At 61.7% G+C, this 10013-nt stretch overlaps 1 protein-coding gene across 3 annotated transcripts in view; it reads left to right on the forward strand.

The window, feature by feature from the left end:
- The window catches only part of Scarb1 (scavenger receptor class B, member 1), a 42215-nt gene extending 34928 nt beyond the window's left edge, over positions 1 to 7287 (forward strand). For 2 of the 3 annotated variants that reach the window (XM_013023190.1, XM_013023192.1), the window contains exons 10-13: positions 324 to 375; positions 910 to 1056; positions 4251 to 4379; positions 6631 to 6714. In XM_013023190.1, the coding sequence (XP_012878644.1) occupies positions 324 to 375; positions 910 to 1056; positions 4251 to 4379 (328 nt within the window). In that variant the 3' untranslated portion in view covers positions 6631 to 6714. Of the gene's footprint in view, positions 1 to 323; positions 376 to 909; positions 1057 to 4250; positions 4380 to 6630 lie in introns of all 3 variants that reach the window. The other variant, XM_013023191.1, reaches the window with a different exon arrangement.
- Positions 7288 to 10013: the final 2726 nt, after the last annotated feature.

Below are 10013 nucleotides of genomic sequence, written 5' to 3' on the forward strand. Positions count from 1 at the left end.
CCGCCCCTGAGTACCGCCCCAGCCCCGTCCCTGGGTACCGCCCCAGACACCACGCCCCTAAGTGCCATCCCGCCCTGGGTATCGCCCCCTGGGTACCGCCCCAGACACCACGCCCCTAAGTGCCGTCCCGTCCCTGGGTACCGCCCCAGGCAGCCCCGCCCTGGGTACCGCCCCCTGGGTCCCGCCCCAGGCAGCCCCGCCCTGGGTACCGCCCCTAGACTAGACCCGCCCTGTCTAGTCACACGCGTGTCTCCCCCCCCACGCCACGGCCCGCGTCCCCTACCCCGCACTGCCAAGCTCACCCGCTCTACTCCCGCTTCCAGGCAAACCGGGAAGATCGAGCCGGTGGTCCTGCCGCTGCTGTGGTTTGGCCAGGTGAGGCGGGGCGCACGCGCAGGGACGCGGGGCTGGGGCCGCCGCCAGCTCCGAGGTCAGCCCGGGGGGGGCGGGACGGCTGCACCAAGCGATGAGTCCCCACCCCGTTTGTGTTTTATTTTTAAATGCCGGGCCTTGAGCTCAGGACCTCGCGCCCGCAGGCTCCCTTGCGGAGCGCTTCACAGCTTAAGGCACTCCTCCAGCCCGGCTTTTGGCTGGTTAGCGGGAGGGCCTGTTGGGCCCCACGCAGCCTTTCTGGCTCCAGGCGCTTTCCGTCCCTTCCGCGCCCCTGGCGCCCTCGGATTCCGTCCGTTCGAACAGTTACGAGCGCGTGGGAGGGGCCAAACCCATTTCCTATTGGTCACAGCGTGACTGCATGCCCCGCCCGGCTGCAAGGCACCTTGGGAAATGTAGTCCTCCGGTGCACTGAAGCGAGGGAATCCTGGGAGGGGAAGGGGCAGGGTCGCGGGAGACGCGGGCGCCTGCGTCCCGTCGACTTCGTCGTCCGCTGATTATCGTCGTCCCGCCTTGCAGAGCGGGGCCATGGAGGGCGCGCCGCTGCGCACGTTCTACACGCAGTTGGTGCTGCTGCCCCTGGTGCTGCACTACGCGCAGTATGTGCTGCTCGCCCTGGGCGGCGCTCTGCTGCTCGTGCCGGTCGTGTACCAAGTCCGCAGCCAGGTAGGCGGGGCGGGGCCTCCGGGGCGGGGCCTCCGGGGCGGGGCCGGAGCTCGCCTTCCCTGCGCGTCCCGCCCCTCTGCTCTGCGCTCTCCGCTCTCTGCTCTCTCCGTCTGTTCTGCGGGGCTGCGGGGCCGGGCTAGTGAAGGAGCCGAGGAGCAAGGCAGGAGGCTGAGGCAGGGTGGAGAGCTCCAGGCCAGCCTGGGCTCCGTTGTGAGCTGGGTGTCATCTCACCGCCCAGGGTGGGCTGAAAGGTGAGCCTGGGTGTGGTTTGAGCGTGCAGTTCCACTGGCCACGTTCAAGGCAGAGATGAGCGAAGGTAATCCAGTTGTAACCGGCGTGAGCCGGAGAGAGCCCGGGGTCATCACGGCCACGTGACCGACGCAAACGGTGTGTTTGTGCTGTCTTCCACCAGATTAGGTCTCTGACTCTGGAGATTTTGGTTGGGTTTGTTTTTTGTCTTGGTCGGTCGTAGGGCTTGAACTCAGGGCCTGGGCGCTGTCCCTGCGCTTTTTTGTTGTTGTTGTTGTTAAAAGATTTTATTGTCATCTTTTGGATAAGGCCCCACCATTCCCTTTAACCACAGCACTGGTGGCAGGCAGTGTTCTGTCTATGTTGATAGGTGTTCACAGGTTTATCACGAAAAGCAAACTGTGAAACAGATGGTCACCATCCTTTGTACCAGCAAAGTCCACAGCCAGGGCCTGCACCTTTTTTTTTTTTTTTGTCGGTTGTGGGGCTTGAACTCTGGGCCTGGGCGCTGTCCCTCAGCTCTTCAGCTCAAGGCCAGTGCTCTACCACTTGAGTTACAGCGCCACTTCCGGTTTTCTGGTGGTTTATTGGAGATAGGAGTCTCACGGTCTTTCCTGCCCAGGCTGGCTTTGAACCTCGATCCTCATATTTCAGCCTCCTGAGTAGCTAGGATTACAGGCATGAGCCACCAGCGCTCGGCTGGGCCTGCACTCTTTTGCTCAAGTCTAGCACTCTACCACATTGAACCACAGAACCACTTCCGGTTTTCTGGTTGGTAATTGGAGATAATTGTTAATTGGAGTTTCATGGACTTTCCTGCTGGGGCTGGCTTTGAATTGTGATCTTCAGGTCTCAGCCTGAGTAGCTAGAATTATAGACATGAGCCACCGGTACCAGTGCCCAGCTTACTAGCTCAGTGTGTATATTACACTCCATGTGGCTTCTCTGTTTCTCAGTGGCTCTCAGATTAGACAGCACCTGTCTGGGGGCCTGGGCACCCATCTGGTCAGGAAGAGGTGGGATCCAGACTTGGATCCCACCAGCAAGGCATTGGGAGGCAGTGATCACAGAAAGGCGGTGGAGAGGGACTCTGGGGGTTGTGGGGGAGGGGGGGCTTGTGTCTGAGGGGCCCTTCGGTGCAGGGCGAGCAGCTTGGGAATTATTTCTGGAGCAATGGGAATCTTCCAGAAGTCTTTAAAGCAAGGAGGTCAGATATAGGCAGGGAGGGGCTAGACTGGGAGGGCGAAGCAGGGGTGTAGAGCCCAGGTGCACCCAGTGTTGGTCTATACAAGGCGGGCCAGCTGCCCACCACCCCACTCCTGTCCTTTGCCTTCCAGTGTATGTCCTGCAACTTATTTTGGGGGAGGCATTGTGCACCTGTGTGGGGCATCCAGAAAGAATCAGAGCATGAGGCCCAGAGACCAGGCTGGGGCCCCAGTCAGGACAGGGAGGGCAGGTGTGAGGGGTGGAGCCGCGGGCCTAGGCCCGGAGGCTATGATAGCCCACTTGGCCTCCCTGCCCCAGAAAGCCGCCCACTGGGGCCCACCTACATGTAGCTGGGCAGCCCAGTGGGCGGGGTGGGGGCTGCACTCACTTCTGGTCCCTACACCCCCAGCGCTGCTTTCCAGATCTTTCTTCTGGCCAATGAGTTCTCTTTCCTCTCTTGAGAAGGTGTGGGTGCTTCATTGCTTGCTATGGGGATCAAAACTTTCTCTGGACTCTTCATCTGGGCCTGGGCTTTGACTTCCATTGTAAGCCTCCCCACCCCTGCTCCTGGCCCCCAACTTCCTTCCAGAGCCCCAGCCTCCAGAAGAAACCTCGGGGCCCACCGTGTCACCCGATTCCCCGGAGGCTGTGGTCCAGGCAGCACTGCTGGACGCGCCCTTCCCGTCACAGCTCAGTGGCAGCCCGGGGCTGCCAGGCTAGGAGGGCAGAGGAGACCAGGCCCCAGGCTCCGGCCTGCGGCCCCCAGGGCACAACACCGATGGGGCTGCTGGGCACCGGGGTCCTCAGGTCCCTCCTGCTTTTCTTCAGCTGTCCATGGGAGGGAGAGGACAGCGGACAGTGCCTCACTCCGGCAGCCTCACCCCAGGCCACAGGAATCCGTCCTTTCTGTGGCCCCACGCCCCCGACTTTGCAGGGCGCCTCGGCTGCTCTGTGTGTGTGTGTGTGTGTGTGTACTGGGGCTTGAACTCAGTGCCTCACACTCTTGCTTGGCATTTCATCCCAGGCTGGCACTCTGCCACTTGAACCACACCTTCGCTTCCAGCCTTTTGGTGGTTAATTGGAGATAGTCTCACGGTCTTTTCCATCTGGGCCGGCTTTGAACTCTGATCCTCTCATCTGGGGATTATCGACGTGAGCCACCGGCAGCCAGCTGTAACACCACATTTCCTGTCTTTCCCTGGCCTGGCAGGCCTGGCTGCTTTGGTGCCTTGTCTTGATTTCTTTTTAAAAACCACGCACTGGCGAGGGTGCTTTCCAGAGGGACTTTTCTTTCCAAGCCTTTCCATTTTTGTTTTTGTGTTCAAGGCCTTGTGTTCTTTTATCTGAGCCACGTCTCCTAGGCCTGTGTTTTGAGAGAGAAAGAGAGAGAGGGAGAGGGAGAGAGTGTGTGTGAGTGTATTTTAATACCTGGTGCCTTTGTTTGCTAAGGAGGTACTCTAGCACTTAGTCTAGCACTCCAGTCTGTATTTTGCTTTTGAATCTCATCTCAACCCTGGCTGGCCTTGAACCCCCAATGCTCCTGTCTTGGCTTCCCAAGTAGCTGGGCTTCCAGGCATACACCATCACTCCTGGGAATGGATGTTTTTTCTTTCTCTTTTTCCTGGTGACACTGGGTTGGCACGCCAGGCCTGACGTCTCTGAGCTGTCCTGGGTGCTGTGCAGGCACACATCTCTGATTCCGGGCAGGTGGCCTTTAAACAAGCTTGGTTGTCTTCTAGGAGAGATGCTATTTATTTTGGAGTGGAGGTAAGAAGGGCTCCGAGGATAAGGAGGCCATTCAGGCCTACTCTGAGTCGCTGATGAAGCCGGCGGCCAAGGGCACAGTGCTGCAGGAGGCCCGACTGTAGGTGGGTACCAGGTAACCCAGTCCCGCGGCCTGTCTGCAGGGGTGAGTGCCTGCCCGTGGCCACCGTTGGGACCCGGGCAGTGCTGGGAGGGGGGCTGTGCTGTGGCACCTCTGGGCTCCTGTCTCATTTGCAAGGTGGAACCTTGCCGGTCAGGGTCGGGCCCTCGGTCCTGTGCGCTGGCAACCGGCCCTCACTGGGGAGGCTGCTGGAAGTGGGGGTCTACTCACCCCAGAGCCTGGTCCTGAGGGGTCTGCATCTTCACGGACCCTCCAAGAAGCATGGGCCTGAGTCGGGGGTAACTCATCAAGAGCAGGGGTGCAGGCGGAGCCGACCGCCAGCTGCATCCCGGTTGTCGGGTTGCACTCCCACGGGAAATTCTACCTGGTACACTGAGGGGTTTTTGTTTTTTTGCCAGTTCGAGGCTTGAACTCTGGGCCTGGGCTCTGCCCCTGAGCCTCTTTGTGCTCAAGGACAGCACTCTACCACTGGAGCCACAGAGCCACTTGCAGCTTTTTTTTGAGTAGTTTGTTGGAGATGAGAGTCTCACAGACTTCTCTGCCCAGGCTGGCTTTGAACCGTGATCCTCAGCTCTCAGCCTCCTGAGTCTCTAGGATGGCAGGTGTGAGCTCACCGAGTCATTTTAAGTAGGGGTGAGTCCCTGTCACACCCCGCCGGCTGCACTGGAAGCCGGTTCCGAGGCTCCCTGTGGGGCTGGTGCCAGGCCTGTCAGTTGGGGCTGGCAGGGGAGGGTCTGTGGGGAGCACCAGCCTGCCGGGTGAAACAGCCACCGCCAGCCCTGTTCCTGGGCCAGGGGGGCGGCAGGGCGGGGCAGGGCCCCAGGACGGCCCCCCGCGCGGGCAAGGCACGCTGCCCCGGGCCTTTCTGGGCCTCTTCTTGGTGGGCACCCCACTCCTGAGCCCCAGGACGGTGAGGCTCAGGCCAAGGGGGTTGCTGATTATTTTGCCAACACGCTCTGTGTTCTCATTATTAGTGAAGCTGCGACCTTGGGACCCACTGCCCCAGGCCCGCCTCACGCCCCGCCCAGCTTGGTGCAGTCTGGGCGTGGAGGGGAGGCCCCCACCTGTGGTGGGCCCCTGGGTGTGGGGCGGCCCTCAGGGGCTTGTGGCAGAGGCAGCTCCATGGGGCGGGGACGCTGGGCAGAGGTGCAGCGGGCAGAGGCGGCGGGCGGAGGCCGTGGGCGGGCAGCAGGCTGTGGGCGCAGCTGGACAGGTGGCCCTTGGGGAGATGTTCTTATCAACCCCATCTTTCCCACATTCTGCGTTCTCCTCTGTCTGTCTCTGCTGTCCTGGCTCCCGAGCGCATGACCTGTGTCTCAGGAGGCCGGGGCCTCCAAAGTGTGGAGGAGCCGCTTCCCACGGGCCTGATGGGTAGGTTTGGGTTTGGGTTTCTGCTTTCCCAGTACTGAGGGATTTGAATTTAGGGCTCCATGCTAGGCTTGTGCTCTACCACTCGGGCCGCAACTCCTGCTCTTTTGGCTTGGGTCGCAACTCCTGCTCTTTTGGCTTGGGTCATTGTGAGTCACGTCGCGGGTCAGCCCCTTGCTCAGCCTTGTCTGGTGAGGTTGGGGGCAGGGGGGATGGTCAGCAACTTTTTGAACTGCCGTCCTGACCTCTGCCTCCTGGGCAGCTCCTATCGAGGTGACCACCAGCTCCCAGCTGTACGTCTTCTTATTGTCATGGCAGCGTCTTGGGATAGGCCGAGGGTGGTGTCGAACTTTCCCGCCTCTGTCTCCTCAGCCAGTACTACATATGTGCGCTCGGCCACCTCCTGTTCTTAACTGTCATGCTTCTCCACACTGGAAGTCTGAAATGCAAAACCAGATAGGATGTAGTCTCGGCTCACTCTGCCACACCTCCCTCTTCTGTCTGGGTCATCTCCCCAGGCCCCCGGCCCCTGCCCCCCGGGCTGCTGCAGGGTGGAGGTGTTCTTCCCGCCCCCTCCCGCAGTTGTGGGGGCGCAGTAGGTGCCCCAGCGCTGTTCTGTGAGCCTCAGCCTAGGCGCTGGCCAGGGTCACGTCGCCCTGATGGGACATGCATTCTCCTGGCACGGATACTTGGGTCATTTCTGGGAGTGGCAGTGTGGCACCGCCCACACTTTCCTCTGCCCTCTCTCCGGGCCTGGGTTTCCCTGTTTGGAGGGAGGGGTGGCCTCATCGCCCCATACCCTCTCCGAGGAGCTGGTGTTTAGGGGCTGGGGGACAGGCTAGTGACCGGCCCCCATTTCTCTGCAGGGTGCCAAGGACTCCGGGAGCCCCCCAAGCCTCGCCACTCAGCCAGACCGGTCCCCCAGCCCCTGCACCCCGCTTCTTGAAGACTCTGTCTGCAGATGGCCCACCAGCCCCACAGCCTGACCCCAGTGCCACCTACCTGCTGGTGGTGCCCCGCGTGTCTGGACATGAGCTGGTGCTTGGGGACAGAGCCACCACTGTGGAGCCTAGGGAGAGGCCGCCCTCCTCTCTGCGTGGCTGCGCCCGCCCTCCCGGCTGAGCCAGGCCCTGACTACCCCACTGCCATCCGTGCTTCCTTGGCCAGGTGTTGTGGCGCTGCTGGTCACTCATCCATGCAGAGAGGCCAGGCTGGGGCCAGGCAGCGGATGCAGGCCACCCGCAAGGGCTGCCTCAGGGTCTCCTGTGCACAGAGCCCCGGTCCCTGCGAACACAGGCCCAGGGTGTCGCCTGCCCCCCCCCTCGCCTCCTCCCAGTGCAGGCCCCGCCCACCCCCTCACATCCTCAGCTCTCAGGTGCCAAGCAGGGGCCAAGATGCCCGGGCAGGGCCCGGGTGCACCCAGGCCAGGGACCGGCCGCTGCCCCTTTTCTACTGGAAGAGAAATTGTGTCAACTTTTACAAGGAATTTCTCGTTGAAACAATAAACCTTTCTGACAGGTGAACCCGGTAGTGCTGCGGGCTGGGGGTCCGGCCCGGCTTGTGCCTGGCGCAGCTCCCTGGCCTCGGCTAAAGTGAGTGAGTGCTGGGTCTCAGGTGTCCTTGCCCCTGGCGCAGGCCTGGGGTGGGAGAGCACTTTGGGGGCTCCTGGGGTCCCCCCATGGCCAAGCCGCCCGCCGCGGTCAACACGGCCACCCTCTGTCCCCAGGGGCCGCCAGGTCAGGCCACCAGCCAGCAGTGGCACCCCTCAGCCCTTCCCCTTTGAACTGGAGCCGGGGGATGGGGCACACAGGGCTGGCCCACGGATCCCGGGGCCCTGCTGCTGGGCGCCGGGCTGGGGCCTGAGCTCAGGCCCGTCACCCGGAGGCTCTGCCCCCTGCCGCCTTGGAGGGGTCTCTGAAGGGTAGGGCTGTCTGTCCATCCTCCCACCGGCCCTGCCCCTCCCTGGCTGCAGGCTGGGTCTGGGAAGTTCCAGGAATGGCCACCAGGTGGCGAGCTGGGCACGCGGATTTGAACAAGCCTGTTCCCTGGGGTCACAGCCTGGCTCAGGAGTCTGTGCCAGGTGTTTGGTTTTGAACTCAGGGCCGTGGGGCTTCCTAGGGGCCAGTGTGGCTCCAGTAGGTCTCCAAGGACAAGTTGTCCTGGGGACAGAAGAGTGCCATGAGGACAGGACCACAGAAACGGGGGAGGCGCCATTTGCATCTGCTTTGGACATCTAATGGACACAAAGCTTTGTGCCCAGGCTCCGTCCTGGGGTAACTCCAGGGAGGAGAGGAGCAAGGTGCTGGGGGAGGGAGGGACAGGAGAATGCTTCTAGAAGTTTCCCCTGAGAAGTGCCATGTATTCTGATCCCTGTTGGAGTTGAAGAGATCCACAAAAGGGCACTCCAGGAACCAGGAGGTGCACATGCCGAGGCCCTGGGGCAGCCCGTGGAAGCTGCGGGGGCTCCTGGAGCATGGGAAGCCGGGGATTTAACGGTGGGGACTGGCAGGCGATGGTGGGGCATCGTGACTGCTGTCTGTCCTGTGCTGCGTCTGGGGTTGCTGGGGGGCAGCAGGACGGAGGGTCCAGCAGGGAGCACCAGGCTGAGAGCGCCGGGAGGCACATTTTCCCCAGTGCCACAGCCTCATGCCTCAGGGTACATTAGTGCTGGGCACATGGCCACTCTGGCAGACCTGAGCCTCAGGTGTGGTTAGTACAGGACGGAGTGGGGTCTTGAACTCAGCGGGGGACAGGGGTCTGGGTGGGCGGCTTGATTCAGGGCCTGGGCACTGCCCCTGAGCAATTTTCTGCTCAAGGCAAGTGCTCTACCACTTTGAGCCACAGCTCCACTTCCGGTTTTCTGGTGGTTTATTGGAGATAAGAGTCTCATGTGGACTTCTTCCCCTGGCTGGCTTCGAACCACGATGCTCAGATCTCAGCCTCTTGAGTAGGTAGCGTGACAGGCGTGAGCCACCAGTGTGTGGCCACCAGGAACTCTTGTAAGAACCCTAGGGTCAGCCTGGGACGTGGCCCACAGGGCACCACCAGGGGTCGCTGCGGCCCAGCCTGTGGGCCCAGGGCCTAGGACATGCATGCTGTGGGGGCTGTGGTGAGAAGCAGCGGAGGCGTCCGGTCCCCGGGCTGTGCTCCGAAGGGGACTTCCCCACGCACGCCGGAGCTGTGGGCTCCGACGGGAGGCAGGACCCTCGCACTCTCCCAGACCTGGCTGAGGTTTCCCGGCTCCCCGCGAGCACGGGGCCGGGCAGCTGCCAGAGCTGGGTGCCTCCCTCCCCGTAACAGGCCTGCTGTGGGGAAACTGAGGCCCCCAGCTTCTTGGAGCTCAAGCAGTGTCCCCTCACTGCCCAGCCCCCACGTTCATGAGGCCTGGCCACAAGTGACCGCAGCTTCCCTTCTGCTTTTCTGGGAGCATGGCTAGCCACAGGCAGTCCTGCCAGACCCCCTGAGACTTGGCAGGGGGGGCAGCAGCCACCCCCAGAAAACCCCAGAGTGGCCGTCCCGCCCTGCGGTGCTCTAGACAGGGAGCGCGGGATGTTAATGGCGGCATCCAGCGGCCACAGGGCCACAGACGCTGCAGAGCCTGGGGGGGGGTGGGGGGGACGCCATGGGCGTCTGGCCTGGGCTCTTCACCTGTGACTAGAACAGCTGCCGCCTGACCCCCGCCCATCCGGAACCCTGCGGGTCCCCTTATCCTTCCTTAACAAGAGCAGCTGGCATTTAGAGGTGTGGATTCCCTGGGGCTATAATTAGGGACTCCCAGTCACCAGAGAAGAGTCCGGGTGAGGGAATGTGTAAATGCTAACTGTGGACACTCCATCTAGCGTGGGGGATTGAATCCCTGGTTTGTGATTTATTACTGTGATTTATTACTGTGTGACTTAGAACAAGTCACAACTTCTCTGAGCCTCAGCCTGAAAGGCTCAGAGAGGGTGAAATAGTTGCTTGGGCTACCCAGCCAGAGGCTCTTGGAAGACTTGAACCCATATGGTCACTCTGGCTGCTGCTGCTGGCTATGGTCAGGAGCTCCCGGTGGGGGGGGGGGAGTAGGTGTGCATGCGTGCGTGTGTGCGTGTGCGTGCACGTGCTGCTCCTGAGAGGTCACCTGGGCACTGTCTCTTAGAGTTTTCACTTGAACCACAGTTCCCCTTATCACCCTTTGCTAGTGAATTGGAAGAGTCTCACGGACGTTTTCCTGCCCTGGCTGGCTTCAGCCTGCGATCCTCAGAACCTC

This window comes from Dipodomys ordii, unplaced genomic scaffold (assembly GCF_000151885.1).
Source record: "Dipodomys ordii isolate 6190 unplaced genomic scaffold, Dord_2.0 Scaffold66, whole genome shotgun sequence".
Lineage (NCBI taxonomy): Eukaryota > Metazoa > Chordata > Mammalia > Rodentia > Heteromyidae > Dipodomys > Dipodomys ordii.